Raw genomic sequence first — 19,778 nt, forward strand, 5'->3', positions numbered from 1 at the left:
CCTCTGTGTGCGCCCACATTTCTCTCGCGGGGAGAGCCCGGGCCGGGACATTCCTGCAGGGACTGCTCGTCTGACAAAGTGTCTCTTTCTTTTTTATTGAGACATAAATTCACACGCCATAGAATTCACCTCTTCAGAGGGTGAGATTCGGCGGCTTTTAATACATTTCTATTGGCTTCAGGTAGGAAGGGAGAGAGAGAGAAACATCACCGATGAGAGAGAATCACTGATCGGCTGCCTCCTGCACGTCCCTTACTGGGGATGGAGCCCACAACCCGGGCCTGTGCCCTGACTGGACTCGAACCCGGGACCCTTCAGTCCACAGGCCGACGCCCTATCCACTGAGCCACACCCGCTAGGGCTCATCATTGATGTTTCGATCTCTCTCTCCCTCTCCCTTCCTCTCTGAAATCAATAAAAATATGTTTTAAAAAAAGATAAAATAGCCCCAGCGGGTGTGGCTCAGGAGAAAGAGTGTCGGCCTGCGGACTGAAGGGTCCTGGGTTCGACTCCGGTCAAGGGCATGGACCTCGGCTGCAGGCTCCAGCCCTGGTCGGAGCATGTGCGAAGGCAACCAATCGATGTGTCTCTCTCACATCGATGTTCCTCTCTCCCTCCCACTCTCTCTAAAAATCAGTGGAGAACGGTCCCCAGGTGAGGATTAACAAAGATAAATAAGAACAAATGTGAGCTCGTCCTTTATTTATTTATTTTTAAAGACATTTTTATTGGTTTCAGAGAGGAAGGGAGAGGGGGAGAGAGAGTGCGAAGCATCCATGATGAGAGAGAATCACTGATCGGCTGCCTCCTGCACGCCCCCCACTGGGGATGGAGCCCGCAGCCCGGGCCTGTGCCCTGACTGGGAAGCGAATCATGACCTCCTGGTTCCTGGGTCGATGCTCAACCACTGAGCCACACCAGCCTGGTGTGAGCCCTTCTTTGTTTTGTTTTGTTTTGTTTGTTTTTTTTAAAAAATGAAGGTGGGCTGGCCGGCTCGCCGGAGCCAGGAGAAGTGAGGGAGGTACGGGTGGGAATGAGCCAAGTGCTGGCCTGTGGACGTGGCTGGGCGGGCGGGGCCGGGGGAGGGGGGGGCGGGCTCTGCTTCCCCTGCTTCGATCCGGTTTTTATTACCCCCGTGGAGGGGGGACCCCCGGTGTCTGTGAACAACGCGGATGTGAAAAGAGGAACCCGCTGGCCTCGTCGGGGCTGGCACGGCCGAGGCCCACGTGGGGCGCGGTCTGTTTCATTCCTCTTTCGTCAAGATCCGAACGGAGAAAAAATATCAGCGTCCGGGCCCCTCCCTGAGCTCAGCGCTCGCTCTCCTCCCAGCGGAGGGGAACCGATGGACCGCAAAGATAAAGGCTGTAAATTAGATTTCCCCCGTGGCGCCTCACGCCAGGGCGACGGGTAAAGGTCTTCGCTGTGCGGGCCCTGTGATTGGAGTCCCCGGTTCTCAAGGGCCCCAGATAACAGCTCCGGGAGGTGGTCTGGCACCTGGGCCGCCACGCGGGGTAGTTCGGGGTCCGGGTCGCCGGCCGGGGCTGCAGCCCCCGGATCCCCCCCCCCCGCCCGAACACAGCAGCGTGGGGTGGGTTTGGACGTGGGCTCTCTCCTCCCTCCGGGAGACCGAAGTCCGTTCCTATCCCCTTCAGGGAGGGAGGCTCCTCGTGCACAGGACTCCGTTGCCACGTGAAGTCAGGCCCAGGGAGACCGCGTTGGCGAACATTTAGGAGCTGTTGTCGCCTACACTGACTGAGCGGGGTGCTGTTCTGCAGGAACCGGCCAGCACGTATGGGTGCTGCCCTGTTTCCAAGCCCAGCCTGAGCCTTATGTGCATCATCGATGGAGGGGGACCGAGGACGCCCAGTGACAGGCGTGGGAAACAGAGAAGTGCGGTAACTTGCCTGAGGACACACAGCGAGTCGGGGGATGGGACAGAGAGGGTGTGAGTTACATCACAGCGCAGGGGAGAGCCGGACGCACCGTGTGTGTGTGTGTGTGTGTGTGTGTCTTGGACTAGAGTGGATACACTTTTCATCTTTAAAAAAAAAGATATTTGTATTGATGTCAGAGAGGAAGGGAGAGGGAGAGAGAAACCTCCATGATGAGAGAGAATCATGGATCGGCTGCCTCTTGCACACCCCACCCTGGGGATGGAGCCCACAACCCAGGCCTGTGCCCCGACCGGGAATCGAACCCTGACCTCCGGGTTCATAGGTCGATGCTCAACCCCTGAGCCACACGGCCGGGCTCCCCTTTCATCTTAAGTAAACGGAGGTGCAGGCGGGCGGAGGGCCTGGCTGCTGCACGTGGGGAGCCCTGTCCCGAGGGCTGTGGGGGGTCTGGGGTCGGCTGCAGCCACACAGCGTCCCCTGGAGACAGCCCCACAGCGTCCGTCCGTTCACCCCGAAGGGTTAAGGAGAGAGCGGTTTTGCGGCCTCCGGTGCGGCCGGTGGGCGGGGCTCACTCCCTCTGCACCCCTTTCTTGGGGCAAACGCAGTTTGTGTTGTGCCCCGGGCACTTGTTAATATTCACGGCGATCTGGGGGTACAGATCAAAAGGCAGCCCCCCCCATCTGCTGCCTCCCGCCCAGCGTCCTGCGGAGCGGACGGAGCTAGGACCCAGGAAGGAGGGACAGCCGGGATATAAATAGAGGACCGACCAGAACAAAGTTTGAGGAGCAGCCTGACACCACTGCCTCCCTCCACCCCGGGAGCCGCGGACGAGGTCAGACCCGGAGGACCTGGCGGGCGAGCGGGGGACGAAGGTCCCGTGGTCCTCGGTCCCACCGTCGGGGAGGAGGGCCGTCGGCTCAAACCTGGACGGAGGCATGAAGGCTGCGGGCTGAGCCGGCCGAGCGCCGGCCAGGCTCCCTCCCTCGCGGGGCCGGGCGCCTGCCCTCGGCCGACGTCTGCTGTCGGAGCGGCTCCTCCGCATCCCCGCCGCCGCCTGCGGTCTCTGCGACGTGCGTGCGTCCGTCCGTCCGTCCGTCAGTCCGGAGGCTCCCCCCGCGCGCGGGACAGACACGGATCGCTCTCTGCTTTCGAGAACCTGGGACAGCGTCCCTCTGCCCGGGGCCCGGCCGCTGAAGGCCCAGCCACCGCTCATCCTCGGGCGCCATGAGGGAGCCGCCGCGTTCCCGGCCCCGCGGGCTCTCCTGGCTGCTGCTCCTTTGCTGCAGTTTCCAGGTAACGTCCCAGGTGGGCGCTGGGACCCGGGCGCTGGGACCCGGGCGCTGGGACCCGGGCGCTGGGACGGGCTGGCTCACGGGCGGCCGCGGCTGACGCTGCTGTGTTCTGTGTGCAGGTGCGCCCGGCCCTGTCCAGCTCGCAGGCCCATCCAGGTAAGGAGCTTCCTTCTCGTCCGGTCCCGGCGCTACCTGCTCGCCCTGCTTGGCGGGCGCTGGGGCGCCGTCTGTCTGTCTGTCTTCTGTGAGGAGGTCGGGGTGGCCCTCCCGGTCGCCGTTCTCTTTGTTGTTGTTGCTGATCCTCACCCGAGGATATCTCCCCGTGGATTTTCAGGGCGAGTGGAAGAGAGAGGGAGAGACAGAGAGAAACATCTATGGGCTGCCTCTTGCAGGGCCTGGGCCGGGGAGGAGCCTGCAACCCAGGTGCATTCCCTTGACCAGAATCGAACCCGGGACCCTTCGGTCCACAGGCCGACGCTCTTCCCACTGAGCCACACTGGCCGGGCCTGGTCGCCCTGCCCTCGTCGCCATCCTGGGCCCGGGCGCGTGGTGCCTGCAGCCCCAGGAGGTGGGGGAGCAGCGGGAGGAGCCCCTGCCCTCAGGCGGCCCCCCACCCCATCCTTTTTTTAAAAAAAACATATTTTTACTGATTTCAGAGAGGAAGGGAGAGGGAGAGAGAGGAACATCCATGAGGAGAGAGAATCACGGATCGGCTGCCTCCTGCACGCCCCCCTCTGGGAATCGAGCCTGTAACCCGGGAATGGACCCGGGACCCTTCAGTCCACAGGCCGATGTGCTATCCACTGAGCCACACCAGCCAGGGCGCACCGCCCCCCCCCATCCTTTGCTGTGTGAGTCCTCGGCCTAGATGCTGTTTGACGAGGCTTTCCGGGGCGTTGGGGGGACAGGCAAACAGCTTCGCCGGAAGGTGGGGCCACCCATGCAGATGGGGAGGCTCAGGCGCACGGACGGGAGGCCCATGTGAGCAGCCGGGTGGGCGTGTGGCCGCGTCCCCCGTGGGCTCCCTGGCCGGCCTGTGTGTGGTGGGAGGAACCCCACACGAGTGTCCCCACACGAGTGTCCCCGCACCCTGGGAGGCAGGCCTGCATCTCGGAGCCACGGGGTCCTGGCGGGCGCCCCCCTCCCCCCGTTACTCCGTGAGCCACCCCACCCGCCACCTCAGGGGCGACTCTCTGACAACCAGGGGCTGTGGGTCCTGCCCCGGGACTGAGCCGGTCTGTGGACGGAGCCCGTGGGCGGGGTGGGCGTGGGACCGGGGGTGAGTCAGAGCTGCTGGGACTCGTCTCCTGCGGGCGGTGACGCAGGCCGAGCGGGTGTCACGCCCCGACTTCTCGCGTGAGAGGGGCGTGGCCACCCGTCCTTCGTCCTCGAGTTCTAGCTCAGTCGCTGCTGGGAAGGGGGCAGAGACCGTCCCAGCGTCGCGGCAGAGAGAGGACACGCGGCCGAGAAACCCTCCCCGTGTCGCCTCGTGGGGAGGAAGCGACAGAGGACGGGGCCGGGGGGGCAGGGGGGACGTGTCCTCACCAGGACCACTGACGGGCGGCCCCAGACCCAGCTGCTCACACAGTTAGAGGCTGGGAGACACTTCCCACATGTGCCAGGGCCACGTCGTGTCCACACACGTCCACACATGTCCACATCCACATCCACATGTGTCCCCATGGATCCACACATGCCCATGTGCCTGCACCCACACATGTCCACACGCCTCCACACGTGTGCCTGGCCCTCAGCTCCCAGGAGCGGTTGAGTTCAGTCCTGCTCCCTGTGGGGCTGGTCTCCTCTCGGGGCCTCGCTGGGCAGGGATGACGTGTCCGGGTCCACCCGCCGCGGCGGGTTTTGCACAAGGAGCCGGAGAGAGGAGACGGCAGCCAGACTCGCGGGCGACACGTTTCCCGTCACAGCCGGTGCCGCGGAGCCACACGCGGGGGGTGGTCGGCTCGGCCCCTCGGGCGCGGGCGTGTGGCTGAGGCTGAGCCGGAGCCGTCGGGCGCGTGGGAGACAGTGGTCCTGGCGTGGCTGCCCGGGGCCCTCTGACCGCAGACCCCGGCTCCCTCCGCGGACGGCGCGGGCCCAGGAGAGCCGGGCCGGCGGCTCTCCGTGCGGACACGGCCCTCCCTCTCCTGGGCCCTGTGTCGGCGGCGGCGGGCGGACGGGAACACGGGCCCCGGCGAGGAGGAGGCCTCTGGAGGCGCCAGCTGCTCCGCCCGCAGCAGATGTTCTCGCCTTTCCCGCCTCCTTCTCCCCGAGGAGCCGAGAACCAAGCCAGGCTGTTCGTCCTCGGCCCGAGGAGGAGCCAGAGGTCAGACAGGGCGGCCGGCGACAGGAGGACGGAGACCCGTGTTATCTGTACTGGTTAGGCCTCCCCGAGGATAGCTTTCCATCGATTTATTTTATTTCCTTTTTAGAGAGAATGTGGGAGGGGAGGGGAAAGACCCAGAGAGGGAAACATCGATGAGAGAGAGCCCCCTCGATGGGCTGCCTCCTGCACGCGCCCCGACCAGGGCCGGGGAGGAGCCCGCGACCGAGGTCCATGCCCTCGACTGGAATCGAACCCGGGACCCTTCGGTCCGAGGGCCGACGCTCTATCCACTGAGCCACACCGGCCAGGGCAGCACCTTTTCACGTATTAAAAAATAATGTGCATTTTATCTTTGTCTTTGTTTATGTCCTTTTCCCCAACGTTCTTTCGGGGGAAATGTTCTTCACATAGTGGGAGCTTTATTCCTGTCGTGTACGCGCCACACGGAAACCGCACCCGGTCTGCGGCCGTCCGTGTGTCACGTGACCGTGGCCCCCCCTCCCCCCGGTCCCGTGTGGCTCGGCGTGTGGCTCGGCGCCGACTTTAAAAAATGTCCGTTGTCGAATCTACGCCCGTCTGCCTGCGAAGCGCCTCTGTTTGGTTACGTTTAAGCGTCGATCCGTTAGACGTCGCTAGCGGAGCGCGAGGTCTGTGCGTGGCGGACGGTTGTCAGGCCTCGGACCAACGCCGTGTCTCCTCCGATTTGAAATGCCCCCTCGATCGAAATTCCTCTCCGCAGGCCCTCGGGGTGTTTGCGGGCGTTTTCCCACGGCCTGTGCCCTTGGTGCCCCCGTCGTCTTTATCGGGCGGCTGTACCCTCATCCTCTCCTGCCCTCGCCAGGTTTCCCTCGTTTTTCTTGCTTATTTATTTATTTTTCTTTTTTTAAAAAATAATATATATTTTTAAATTTATTTCAGAGAGAGGAAGAGAGAGAGAGAGAAACATCCATGAGGAGAGAGAGTCATGGACCGGCTGCCTCCTGCAGGCCCCCCACTGGTGGGGATCCAGCCCACAACCTGGGCCTGTGCCCCGACCGGGAACCGAACCCTGACCCCCTGGTTCCCAGGCCGACGCTCACCACTGAGCCCTGCCGGCCGGGCAGCGCGTGTTTTCTCTCTGTTGGACGCGCTCGCACCTGCGCGTTCCCGCCGTGGTGTCCAGGGAGCCGCCGAGGGCCGCAGGGGCCATCTGCCCGCCTCCACGCTGCATTCCTTCATTGTTTGTAACGGCTTCTCACTCGCTAAATTCTTTTCTCATTTGTCATGGTTTTCTGGTTTTTTTCTCCGTGTTGGCTCTGAGCACACGGCGTCTGAAAATAACGGTCCCATTATCTTCTCTCTCAAAACGTTGTTTTTTTTTTTAATATATTTTATTGATTTTTTTACAGAGAGGAAGGGAGAGAGATAGAGAGTTAGAAACATCGATGAGAGTGAAACATCGATGAGAGTGAAACATCGATCAGCTGCCTCCTGCACATCTCCCACTGGGGATGTGCCCGCAACCCAGGTACATGCCCTTGACCGGAATCGAACCCGGGACCCTTCAGTCCGCAGGCCGACGCTCTATCCACTGAGCCAAACCGGTTTCGGCTCTCTCAAAACGTTTATTGCGGGACGAGCACACGGGTCACCAGTTCTGCGCGCTGGGGCCGGGCAGACGTTGGGCCGTCTGATCAGCGTGTAGTAATCGGCCGGTCCTGCACTTCTGGGGAGCGGCCCAGGGAGCCGGCCCGAGGGGGCCAGAGTGGGGACCTCCGTGGAGTGTGGGCCTGGACGGGGCGGCCCCTCCGGCGACGGTCCCCGCATTCACCAGGAAGATGAGACAAAAGCAACTAGCCTGGCGGCGAGGCTCAGGGGCTGAGCATCCGCCTATGAACCGGGAGGTCAGGGTTCGACTCCCGGTCGGGGCCCAGGCCCGGGGTGCGGGCTCCATCCCCCGTGCGGGGCGTGCAGGAGGCAGCCAGTCCATGGTTCTCTCCCTCCCTCTCCCTCCCTCTCTGGCATCCATAAAAATAGAATAAAAATAATAAAAGGCAAGAGACGGCATTGGGTGTACCCCCAGCGCGGAGCTGACGCCTTGTCCTTCGTCCCCAGGGTTCAAGGTCTTGCTCACTGCCTCCCACTACTGGCCCCTGGAGCATGTGGACGGCATCCATGAGCTGCAGGAAACGGCCGGAGGTACACGCGGGTGCGAGGGCGCCAGGGAGGGCACGGGGCGGGGCGGGGCCGCGGAGAGACGCGGGGCAGCAGGTGTGTGGCCACCGGGACGTGTGGTCGCCCCTGCTCATCGCTCTTGCAAAGCAGCAGACTAGAGAGCAGGGACTTTGGGGCCCGAAGGTCGGAATCGGTTCAGAACATGCCGGCGTACGCTCCCCCGCGGCCGGGAGCCAGACGCTGCGTCTCGAGGGTTAAGCTGCAGGCGGGTCCGTCGCCTCGGGACTCGGGACTGGGTCACCTCGGTGCCGGTCCGCGGGGGCCCAGCTGTGACGCACCGAGGGCTGTGCCCACCCGGACGGGCTGGCGTGTTCGCCACACGGTCTCGCTCCGCAAAGGTGCCCCCGCCTGCCAACCAGCTGGTCCCCGCGTCAGGGCACCTCCCCCGTGGAAAGCGAACTGCGACCTCCCGGTTCAAAGGTCGACGTGCACCCCCACCCGCCCGCCCCTCCCGGACGCACCCACCTTCACGGAAAGCGTCTCCTTCTGACTTGATCCAGACCTCTGCCAGGAGACGCCCCGACATTCCTGAGCGCTTTCTTTTCTTTTCTAATCAGAACTTTTATTCTATTTTTTAAATGTTTTTATTGATTTCAGAGAGGAAGGGAGAGGGAGAGAGAGGAACATCAATGGTGAGAGAGAACCATGGACCGGCTGCCTCCTGCAGGCCCCCCACTGGGGACGGAGCCCGCACCCCGGGCCTGGGCCCTGACCGGGAATCGAACCGTGAGCTCTGGGTCCTTAGGTCGACGCTCACCACTGAGCCACGCTGGCCGGGCTCAATCAGCCCCTTTCGGTGTTTGGAAAACTCTCATCCATGAAAACCCTTCTTGTGAGAGGACGTCATCCCTCAGACACACTCAGTCTGTGACCGTGGCTCCCGACGCCTCCATCCCCATAACGTCTCAGTGTAGACGTTCGCCCCGAGCCACGTGGGCGATGAAGGGCTCCCTGCAGGCCGTGCCGAGCCCGTGGTTTATGGCACCAGGCGGTGCAGGCCCCTTCCCAACGGCTGAGAAAACCCCGCAGAGCGAGCCGGAGCAGCCCGGCTGTGGGGGGAAACCTCCGTGGACGGGCAGCGTTGGTCTCCGTGGCTGGCTCCTCTGTCATGTGTGCACGTGTCTTCATATCATGTCCCTGTCTCCACGCCGTGTCTCTGTCCCACCCGTCCTGTGCCATCACCACCGTCCATCCTCCCGTGGCGAGCTCAAGGCCATCTCTCTCAACGGGATGTCCAGGTGGGCGTGGAGCCCGCTCGCTGGGCCAAAGTGTGTGGCCAGGTTCCGTGGCCTCGCCCGTGGCCTCATCCGTGGCCTCATCCGTGGCCATGGCGCTCCGGGGCCCGCCGTGAGCCGTCCTGTGGCTACACAGCGAGGGGGGGAGGTCCGAGAGGGCTCCCGCGGCCAGGGGAGCGCCCCGCCCGACGCGGAGCCGCTGAGAGATGTGCCCGTGGCTCTGTGTTGCGTGTCACTCATCTGTTGTGCTTTGTTCCTTTTGTTGCCCACCCAGCATGGCGAGCCCGCAACCTCACCGTGCCCCCTTCCCATAACGCTACCTTTGTGCCCACCAATGACTCTGCCTACTCCAATGCCTCTGCGACCATAGGTGAGCACGCGCCCCGTCCGTCCGCCGCGGGCGCCCCCGGGTGTGCGGTTCCGTGTGAATTCTCTCTGTCACAGCGAGCGGGCGGGCACGCCGACGCCCAGGAAAGGAGGAGACCCAGAGTTTCTGTGGGTTTTTTCAATATGTTTTTATGGATTTCAGAGCGGAAGGGAGAGGGAGAGAGAAAGAGAAACATCAGTGATGAGAGAGCATCGTGGATCGGCTGCCTCCTGCACCCCCCCCACTGGGGATGGGCTCGCAACCCGGGCACGTGCCCTGACGGGAATCGAACCCCCGTGACCCCCTGGTTCACAGGCCGAGGCGGAACCCCTGAGCCACGCCCGCCCGGCAGGGCCAGGCTCTTCCGAACCGTCTGCTCCTTTTCAGCACAAAACAGACCCAGGACGAAGGCTCTAAAAATAGAGATTGTTTGGATTCTTCATGGGCTTGTGCTCTTGGGGGGAGGATGCTAAAAGCCCCGTAAAACACGGGGCCTCTTGCCAACATTAAACATCGCTTTTCTTCACTGGATTCTTTGTTAAATCGTTAGACGCTGTTTTATGCAGCGCACACCCGCCCGTGTCACGGGGAAACGGTTATCTTATCTGTTACTGGAATTTTTTAAATCATTAGAAACCGTGTTATAAAACACACACCCGCTGCTGTCAGGGAGAAACGATCTTCTCTAATAACTCCCACGCTCCACGCGTCCCTACGCAGTGCAGAGCGAGGGGGTGACGGCCAACCTGCTGGATGTTGGCCCCATAACCTGGGACCGCACTCTGATCTCCCCGCCTTTTTTTTCTTTTTTTAAAGAAAAGACTTACGGTCTTTTTCCCCCTCCTTTTTATTGATTTCAGAGAGGAAGGGAGAGGGAGAGATAGAAACATCACTGATGAGAGAGAGTCATGCACGCCTCCTGCACGCCCCACACTGGGGATCGAGCCCACACCCCGGGCCTGTGCCCTGACCGGGAATCGAACCCGGGACCCTTCCGTCCGCAGGCCGACGCTCCACCCTGAGCCACCCCAGCCGGGGCTGATCTCTTTTTACCGCGTGACCATTGCTCGCCCAGCTGGGAGGTGTTTGGCTTCCAGCATCAACCTGGCCCCCGGCCAGTCCGGCTGAGGGCTTCCCGCAGCCGCATTCGGCGACCCCTCAGGCACATGGCCGAGTGCAGGGGAGGTGTCGAGGCGACTTTGACCCCGTGAATTGCAAATGCCTGATTGCTCCGGCTTTTACAGCCCTCGCTTATCGACTCTGTCAGCCAGCGATGCACAACCTTCTCCATCGCACGGCACACATGGGCTAACTACGAAAATTCTGCGAAACAACCCCAAATAGATTTTTTTGCGGATCTGAAAGTATATATATATATATATATATATATATATATATATATATATATATATAGATTCATTCACACCAGACGGCTATTGTTGTGTTAGCTGTTGTCATTGTTTTTTGTTTTGTGTGTGTGTGTGTTTTAAAATATATTTTCATTGATTTCAGAGAGGAAGGGAGAAGGAGAGAGAAACATCCATGATAAGAGAATCATGGATTGGCTGCCTCCCCTGCTGGGGATCGAGCCTGTAACTGGGGCCTGTGCCCTGACCCAGAATCGAACTGTGACCTCCTGGTTCATAGGTTGACACTCAACCACTGAGCCATGCCGGCCGGGCAATGGATATTAATTTATTATTTACTATTCACATCAGCTTATAGACCATTGATAAATTAATGATTAATGCTGAAATATGAATTAAGGCTGATACGAATATCCCATAACAATACGTACTAGTAGAGACATCTAGTCTAGATATATAAAAGTCTAACAACTATTCAACCAGTAGCTATGACACACACTGACCACCAGGGGGCAGACGCTCAATGCACAGGCTTGGAAACATGGAACAGACTGATGAATCTCAGAGGGAAGGAGAAGGGGGGAGGGGGGAGGGTGGGAAGAGATTAACCAAAGATCCTATATGCAAACTAGAGGCCTGGTGCGTGGATTCGTGCACCGATGGGGTCCCTTGGCCTGCCTGCGGGGATCGGGCCGAAGCCGGCAGTCCGACATCCCCCGAGGAGTCCCAGATTGCGAGAGGGCACAGGCCAGGCCGAGGGACCCCACGGGTGCACGAATCCGTGCACCGGGCCTCTAGTTCCCTTATAAACACGAACGGCGCCGAGTGTGTCGGTGGGCTGCCAGTGGGAAGCGCCTCTGGGCTCCCGGCCTCAGGAGCCGCTCACGGCTGGTGCCTTTCTCCCCAGACCTCGTGGAGGGCAAGGCGGGCAAGGGCATCTACCTCCGGGAGCAGAAGGGCGTCACGCTGCTGCTCTACGGGCACTACAAGGCCTCCTGTGTCAGCAACCCCGCCCAGTGCGGCCCCGAAGGTGAGTGGCCGTATTTGTTTGGTTTTGTTCGTATATTTGTACTGATTTCAGAGAGGAAGAGGTGGGGGAGAAAGAAACATCGATGATGAGAGCCCCGTGGATCGGCCGCCTCCTGCACGCCCCCCGCTGGGGATGGAGCCCACAGCCCGGGCCTGCGCCCTGACGGGGAATCCAACCCGGGACCCTTCCGTCTGCAGGCCGGCGCTCTATCCACTGAAGCAGCTGCTCCTCGGGTTGGGGAGGCCTGGCAGGGGCCTGGGTATCCTGGGCTCGGTGGCCGCCCCCTCGGAAGCCGCGAGGAGAGGCTGGGGGACCCCATCTTTGGGGCTCAGCCGCCACCTTTGCAGGGAGCGGGCTGCGGGCTCTGGAAGTGGCCAGGTCCTGGGACAGCACAGCGGCCCCCGAGCAGCCCCCCAAGTCCCGTCTGTCGGGGTGACCACATCGCAGGGCACGTTTCTGCGTGTTAACCTTCACCCGGGGACAGTTTTCCATTGAGTGTTTTTTGTTTTGTGTTTTAGAGAGAGTGGAGGGGAGAGAGGGAGGGAGAGAGAGAGAGAGAAGCATTGATGTGAGAGAGACACAGCCACCGGTTGCCTCCTGCACACACCCCGGCCAGGGCCGGGGGTCAAGCCACATGCCCTTGACCAGGAATCGGACCCGGGACCCTCAGTCTGCCGGCCGATGCTCTACCCACTGCAGCCAAACTGGCGAGGGCCCGGTCACGAGCTGAGTGGCCTTGGGCCCGTGGCCTCAGTCTCTCCATCTGTGAAATGGGTTTGCTGTGATAGTCAGGAAACTCCTGCGGAAGCACCTGGTGCTCAGTGAGCCCTCGGGGAACATCGCTGTTGCTTTTGTCTGTGGAAGGAGGTTAAAGCCCCGCATCTGCCTTCGCCAGGGGTCACCTTTTCTTTCTTCTGGAAGACACACGGGGAGCAGTCCCGGCCCAGGCCCTCGGCCTACGCGGGGCAGGTCGTCTCCGACGGGTTCAAGGTCTACTCCAGCCGCGGCCGGGGCTCCGTGGAGCTGTACACGCGGGACAACTCCAGGACGTGGGAGGCCACCTTCAGCCCGCCAGGTGAGGGCGCCGTCGCCCGGGGGCCGCGGGGAGACCTTCCCCAGGACAGGAGCCGAGGAGCCTGGCAGGGCACCCCTTCCCTAGAGGGTTGCTGGGAAGAGCTCAGAGGGAGGGCAGCCTGGGGTCCGGGTGGGGGCGGGAGGGGGGGAGGGGGAGGGGAAGGGGCAGGTGTGGAGAGGCCCGCGTGCTCTCTCTGTGGACTTCCGCTTTCTTTTTTTAAATATGTTTTTATTGATTTCAGAGAGGAAGGGAGACGGAGAGAGAGAAACATCAATGGTGAGAGAGAATCACGGACCGGCTGCCTCCTGCACGCCCCCCACTGGGGACGGAGCCCACAATCTGGGCTGTGCCCTGACCGGGAATCGAACCCTGAGCTCCTGGTTCACAGGTCGACGCTCACCACTGAGCCACGCCGGCCGGGCAAATATTTCACTTTAATGTGCAGTAGAACAGGGTCTCTCTGAACTGCGTCCGGGGCTTGGGCAGTGGGTCGGAGCGACGCGAGGACGTGCCCCAGGGGACAGGGACCCACCGTGCGGGAAAGGGGGCTGCGCCTACGATGGAGGAGGCCGCCGGGCGCAGGTCCCGCGCTCAGCCCCGCCCCCCGCCCGCCGCCCGCAGGGCCCCACTGGACCCACGTCCTGTTCACCTGGAAGCCGGAGGACGGCCTGAAGGTCTACGTCAACGGCTCCCTGAGCACCTGGGACCCCAGCGGGAAGGCGTCGCCCGCCTACGGCGAGCCCAGCGCCAACCTGGCCATCAGCTCCGAGCAGGGCCGGCCCCGGGGCTACGAGGGCGGAGCTTTCGACGAGTTCATCGTCTGGGAGCGGGCGCTGAGCCCCGAGGAGGTGGCCATGTACTTCACCGCGGCCGTGGGTCAGTGCGGGGGCGTGGCCGTGGGGGGCCTGAGTGTGCACCGCTCCCCAGCGCGCCTCTTCTCCCCACCCTGACCCTGACCCTGACCCCTAACCCCTAACCCCTAACCCCTAACCCTAACACTAACACTAACCCTGACCCCGACCCTGACCCTGACCCTGACCTCTAACTCCTAACCCTAACCCTGACACTAACCCTGACCCTGACCCTAACACTGACCCTAAACCCTAACCCCTAACCCTAACCCTGACCCTGACCCTGACCCTGACCCTGACCCTAACCCTGACCCTGACCCTGACCCTAACACTAACCCTGACCCTGACCCTAACACTGACCCTGACCCTGACCCTGACCCTAACACTAACCCTGACCCTGACCCTAACACTGACCCTAACCCCTAACCCCTAACACTAACCCTGACCCTGACCCTGACCCTAACCCTCACCCTGACCCTAACCCCTAACCCCTAACCCTGACCCCTGACCCTATTTAAAATTACCCAAATGGAGTCCTGAATAGAAAGCATAACAGAACCGTTGGGGAGGACGGGGCCCCCCGCTTTCTGGGGCTCCCCTGCCTCCGTCTGGGAGGGAAGGTGCTCGTCCCTGTCCCTGGGATCAGCATCTAACTTGTCCGGACGCGAGTGAAGTCTCCTTCTAGTGGTTATTTATTTATTTATTTATTATTTGAAATATCTTTCTATGGATCTCAGAGAAGGGAGAGGGAGAGAGAGAATCACGGATCGGCTGCCGCCTGCTCGCCCCCCACTGGGGATCGAGCCCACAGTCCGGGCCTGTGCCCTGCTGGGGAATCGAACCTGGGACCCTTCAGTCCGCAGGCCGACGCTCTAGCCACTGGGCCACGCCGGCCGGGCTGTTCCTTACCTGAGCGTGTGAACAGCTTGTGTAAACTCCCCTCCACACGGCGATTTGCAGGGTGGGTGCGGAAAGCAGCTGGGACACACCCGGGAGCAGCGTGACCCAGAGACGCGTACAGACCCCGCCCCCACCCCCACCCCCTGCAGCTCATCTGCCAGCCCCCCCCCCCCCCCGATCCCCATCCCCGCTCAGAGCCTGCCTGGCCGCGGGCCCAGCCTGGCGCCGAGGTGCCGTGTGGTCCTCACGTCCTCCCCGTGTTTCCCCAGGGAAGCACGTCTGGCTGTCCACAGCCCCGAGCCTCCCCGCGACGCCCCCGGCCAGCAGCCTGGTGAGCAGACGGCACGTGCCCCTCCTGTTGGGGCCGTGCGGGGTCTGGGGAGATGTAGCAGGTGGAGGGGACGCCGACGGGGGCTGAGCTGGGCCGAGGTCACGGGGAGAAAGCTCTGCTGGTGCGGCTGCCGCTCCAGGCCGAGGACTCGAGAGGCAGGACGGCCCGGGCCGGGGGGGGGGGGGTCCTGGGGGGGAAAGGGGGGGCACCGGGAGCTTGTGGGGAGGCCACGGCCTCAGACCCGGCTTCCCCCCGAACCCCTGTTAGAGGACAGGGTCCATTCACACCAAAACCGTCCCGTCTGGCATTTTAAAAAAATATATATTTTTGTTGGTTTCAGAGAGGAAGGGAGAGGGAGAGCGAAACGTCAACGATGAGAGAGAATCGTGGATCGGCTGCCTCCTGCCCGCCCCCTGCTGGTGGGGACTGAACCCGCAGCTGCCGGGAATCGAACCCTGACCTCCCGGTTCCCAGGTGGACGCCCGACCACTGAGCCGGCCGGGCTGGCTTCTCTTTCTCAGGTGCCCACTGGTGCCTACCAGCCCATCATCACCGGCCTGGCGGAGGAGAGGGGGCGCGCCCAGAGCCCGGGCGCTGCCCTGAGTTACCTCCAGAACCTGTCGCTCAGCCTGCCTGCCAAGTCCCTGTCGGCGGAAACCGCTCGGAACCTGACGGAGGTGAGGCCTGGCCTTGGGGCCCAGGGAGACGGGGGAGATGGGGGGAGGGGAGATGGGGGAGAGGGGGGACAGATGGGAGACGGGGCGGCTGCCAGGGCGCGGGGGACACCAGGGCTTGGTCCGGCCGACACAGAGCTCAGCGCACGGAGCTCTCACAGTAAAGCCGGGGCCTCAGCGTGTCCCCAGCAGCCAGGCGGAGTGGGAGCCGCGTTCGGGGGGCCGGGCCGTGGACGTCATCGCCCCAACGCTGCCGCCGGCCCCCTGGCGTCTGGCTGGAGGCCGCGAGCTGAGCGGGTCCTTCTGTCCCCCAGACTTTCCTGAAGGCGGTGGGGGAGGTGCTGCTGCCCAGCTCGACGGCCGTGTCGGAGGTGAGAGCGCCGCCCAGGGGCCCCACGCGCGCCCATCAGGACGATGCCTAGCCCCGGCCGGGTGGCTCAGTGGGTGGAGCGTCGGCCTGCGGACCGCAGGGTCCCAGGTTCGAGTGCGGTCCAGGGGCACGGACCTCGGCTGCAGGCTCCATCTTGGGTGCTGGCCGGGGGCAGGCGGGAGGCGGCCCATTGATGTGCCTCTGGCTGCGGCGTCCCCTCTCCCTCCCGTTCTCTCTGAAAATCAATGGGAAACGCATTTCCTTGGTGAGGATTCAAAACAAAGAAAAAAGAAGAAAAAGGCCCATCCCCAGGTTCATGGTTTCCAGGGGACGTCGCCTGGCACCCCCCTCCGCCCCCCCCCCCAGGCGGCCGTGACGCTTGGCCCCAGCACACGGGCCACCATGAACCTCAGACCCAGGCCGGCTCCAGTGTCTCCTCCCTCGGACCCATGTCCACAGAGCACGCGTGTGAGCTTGATCTGGGGCGTCTGGGGCATGGGTCCCGAGATTCTGAGCGAGCTCCCCGCTGTCGTTGCCAGGACAACGCCGTGGTGCTGGGCCTGATCGAGACCGTGGACGTGGTCATGAGCCACATCTCCTCCAACCTGCAGGCCAGCGAACCGCAGGTCGCCATCGTGGGCTCCTCCTCCGTGGCAGGTGCCTGGGGGCGGCTGTGGGGACGGGCGGTGGGGCAGGTTGGGGGGGCGGGACGGGCGGGACGGGCGGGCGGAGATGCGGGAGGAGTGGCCTCAGACCCAGAGTGCCCCACGGCGTGGCGGGATGGACACGGGAGCCACGTGGCTGTGGTTCCTTCCCTGAGACTCCAGGGTGTCAGGTCCTTGCTTGTAACAGGGATTGCACCCCCAGAGCGCGTTCTGCTACAAAAGGGCAGAGCAGGTGGGTCCCCTGGGCCTGCCCGCGGAGGCGCTGACCGCACCCCCTCCCTCCCCCCTCCCCCCGCCCCCTCCCTCCCCCCGCCCCCTCCCTCCCCCCGCACCCCCTCCCCCCGCACCCGCCCCCTCCCCCCTCGCAGAGTTCTCCGTGGCCAAGCTCCTGCCCAGGGCCCTGAACTCCTCCCACTACCGCTTCCCGGCCCAGGGCCACAACTACATCGAGATCCCCCAGGAGGCCTTCCGCAGCCACGGTGGGTGCCTGGGGCCCCGGGGGCGGGGGGGGGGCACCGTGGTCTCCGCTGGGAGCTGCTCTGTCCTGGGAGCTCGAGGTGCACCCTGGGAAGTGCCCGGGAGGCTCCCTCATTACCTGACTGCAAGTCCACGCCTCCAGCCTGGGACCCCTGAAGTGTTCACGTCTCAGCAACCCCCCCCCCAGGAGCTCAGGAGGCCCCCTGAGCAGCCCCCAGCGAGCGGAGGGGATCGGCGGAAAGCAGGACCCTGTTCCCGGGGTGCCCTGGGAGGGAGGCGGCCGGCCGCCGCAGGGAGGACAGCGGGTGATGGCCCGGGTGCCGTGGGTGTTGCTGTAAAGACTCCGGGTGCAGGCGGCAGACGCTGCCCACCCCCCAGGGCGGCGGCTGGTGACGCCTGCGCGGCCCTCGGGGCGTCCTGGCCTCTGGCCTCCAGGCCCCAGCATCCCCAGGTCTGGCCGCGGCTCAGGGGCAGCGGGGAGGCAGGGACAGTGGGAGGGTTAGAACCCGGAAGGCCCCTCGCTCTCTCCTCCCCTGGCTCTCAGGCGAGGGTCTGCCTGTCGGGCAAGGGGGCCTGGCGGGGGCTGCGTGTTCCTCCTGCTCGCTCGCCCCGGATGCTGACGGGGCCGTGGCCTCTGCCCTCCCGCAGCCTGGACCACCATCGTGGGGCTGCTCTACCACACGATGCACCGCTACCTGAGCAACATCCGGCCGGACCGCACGCGGTGAGCGCCTGGGCCACACGGCCAGAGGCAGCGTGTGTGTGCGTGTGTGTGCGCGCGTGTGTGTGTGTGTGTGCTTGTGTGTGTGTGTGTGTGTGTGTGTCTGTCTGTGTCCTCCTGTGGGCCAGGGGCACTGGTGACGATCTCACTGTGAGCACGTAGTTAGTTAACTGGATTATTTTTAAAAAAATACTTTTATTGATGTCGGAGAGGAAGGGAGAGAGAGAGAGGAACATCCATGATGAGAGAGAATCACGGATCGGCTGCCTCGTGCACGCCCCCCACTGGGGATCGAGCCTGCAACCTGGGCCTGTGCCCTGACCAGGAATCGAACCATGACCTCCTGGTTCACAGGGCAACGCTCAACCACTGAGCTGTGCTGGCCGAACAAGGGAACAGGTTTTGACCGACACAATTCAAGCTGCAGGATTCAAACACTGAGCGTAGGACTCGCCCCCGGGTGCCAGCGCCCATGGGGCCCAGGAGGGAGGCGCGGGCACGGACGGTGGGAAATCCAACGTCATCCCCACGAAGCCCCCGGCCCCCACACGCCAGGCTCCGCGCTGCGCGCCCCGGCCCCCCGGGTCCTGATCTTTCCTGTCCTGCCCAGGATCCCCGAGGCGGCGGCTTACAGGAGCTGCCCGCTGTCGGCCGCCAGCTACCTCATCTCCCTGGAGGTGGTGCCGCCGCCCACACTCTCCCAGAACCTGTCGGGCTCCCCGCTGACCACCATCCGGCTCAGGCACAAGTTGGTGAGTTGAGGCGGATCCGCCCTAGTTTCTGTTCTTTGCTTGGGTTCCGGGCGTGGTTGTGTAGAGCAGGGGTGGGGGCGTCCGGCCCGCGGGCCGCCTGAGGCCCCAGAAATCATCGGGCCTGGGCCTGCCAAGGCATTAGGGGCGAGTTCATTAACCGTTTGGCCACAGATCGCAGGCCAGTGGTTAAGTTGATGATTTTTGGCGAGTTGTACTGATGCTTTGTTGTTGTTGTTGTTGTTGAGTCATGGTATTGGTTTTTGCTGCATCATGCTGATGATTTTTTGCTGAATCATGGTATTGGTTTTTGCTGAGTCGTGCTGATGTGCTTTTTGCTGAGTCATGGTATTGGTTTTTGCTGAGTCGTGCTGATGATTTTTTTTTTTTTTGCTGAGTCATCGATCGGCCGCCCCACCCTGGGGACCGAGCCCACAACCTGGGGCACGTGCCCTGACCTGGAATCGAACCATGACCTCTTGGTTCGTAGGTCGATGCTAACCACTGAGCCACGCCAGCCGGGCTGGCACTGGGATTTTGTAACGTGGCCGTGAGACACTGCAGGTCTGCAATCTAGCATGTGCGGCCACAGGGAACGGCTGTGGGGGGTCGAGCTGTGTTTGAGGTTGAAGTTGCCCTAGTGGGGAGGGGGGAGGGGCCACCGAACCAGAGCCACGGACACATTCTGGAACCGACTCGCACCGAGTCTGAAAGGTGTGGACGAGGTCCGAGGGGCTCGGCGGCCAGGCCGGTGGCGTGAGCGTGGGAGCCTGCGTTTGGCGTGGGGCCCGGTGGCCCCGCGGCCCGAGTGTGCGCACAGCTCTCGGAGTTTCTGCAGCTCCTGGCGCTGGGGGAAGCCATCGCTCTGGGCTGTAAATTATACCTCCGGACGTGTGGTTGGCAGCTAATCCGCATTTGCTTTTAACCTTGTCAACCAAAATAAATCTGTGGGTGGAACCTAGCCAGGACGGCCGCCCGGGTACAGCCTCTCTCTACACTTATTGTTTAGGCTTTTTATGTGAAACGGTTTTGAACTTAAACATCGCCAAGCAGGACAGAGTTCCCAAACACCGTCCGCCCATCGTACCCTCACATTAATTCTGTTTCTCAGTTACAGTCTACGTTCAGCATCACCTTGTACTACCCTCAGGGGTACAGCTCAGCAGTTAGACACTCCGGTGCTTGGCACGGTGATCGAGCATCGGTCTGTACACAGGAGAGAACGGGGAGCCAGGTCCCCAC

At 62.7% G+C, this 19,778-nt stretch overlaps 1 protein-coding gene across 1 annotated transcript in view; it reads left to right on the plus strand.

The window, feature by feature from the left end:
- Nucleotides 1-3,119: 3,119 nt before the first annotated feature.
- ADGRD1 (adhesion G protein-coupled receptor D1) overlaps nucleotides 3,120-19,778 on the plus strand; it is a gene marked incomplete at its 5' end in the record, with an annotated part of 37,668 nt that continues 21,009 nt past the window's right edge. The window contains 14 exons of the mRNA XM_081114250.1: nucleotides 3,120-3,188; nucleotides 3,307-3,343; nucleotides 7,605-7,688; nucleotides 9,234-9,329; nucleotides 11,601-11,723; nucleotides 12,619-12,798; nucleotides 13,420-13,674; nucleotides 14,819-14,880; nucleotides 15,402-15,557; nucleotides 15,869-15,925; nucleotides 16,464-16,581; nucleotides 16,958-17,068; nucleotides 17,715-17,790; nucleotides 18,398-18,539. Of these exons, the coding sequence (XP_080970376.1) occupies nucleotides 3,120-3,188; nucleotides 3,307-3,343; nucleotides 7,605-7,688; nucleotides 9,234-9,329; nucleotides 11,601-11,723; nucleotides 12,619-12,798; nucleotides 13,420-13,674; nucleotides 14,819-14,880; nucleotides 15,402-15,557; nucleotides 15,869-15,925; nucleotides 16,464-16,581; nucleotides 16,958-17,068; nucleotides 17,715-17,790; nucleotides 18,398-18,539 (1,566 nt within the window). The remainder of the gene's footprint in view (nucleotides 3,189-3,306; nucleotides 3,344-7,604; nucleotides 7,689-9,233; nucleotides 9,330-11,600; nucleotides 11,724-12,618; nucleotides 12,799-13,419; nucleotides 13,675-14,818; nucleotides 14,881-15,401; nucleotides 15,558-15,868; nucleotides 15,926-16,463; nucleotides 16,582-16,957; nucleotides 17,069-17,714; nucleotides 17,791-18,397; nucleotides 18,540-19,778) is intronic.

Source organism: Myotis nattereri, assembly GCF_964212035.1.
Source record: "Myotis nattereri genome assembly, chromosome: 19".
NCBI lineage: Eukaryota > Metazoa > Chordata > Mammalia > Chiroptera > Vespertilionidae > Myotis > Myotis nattereri.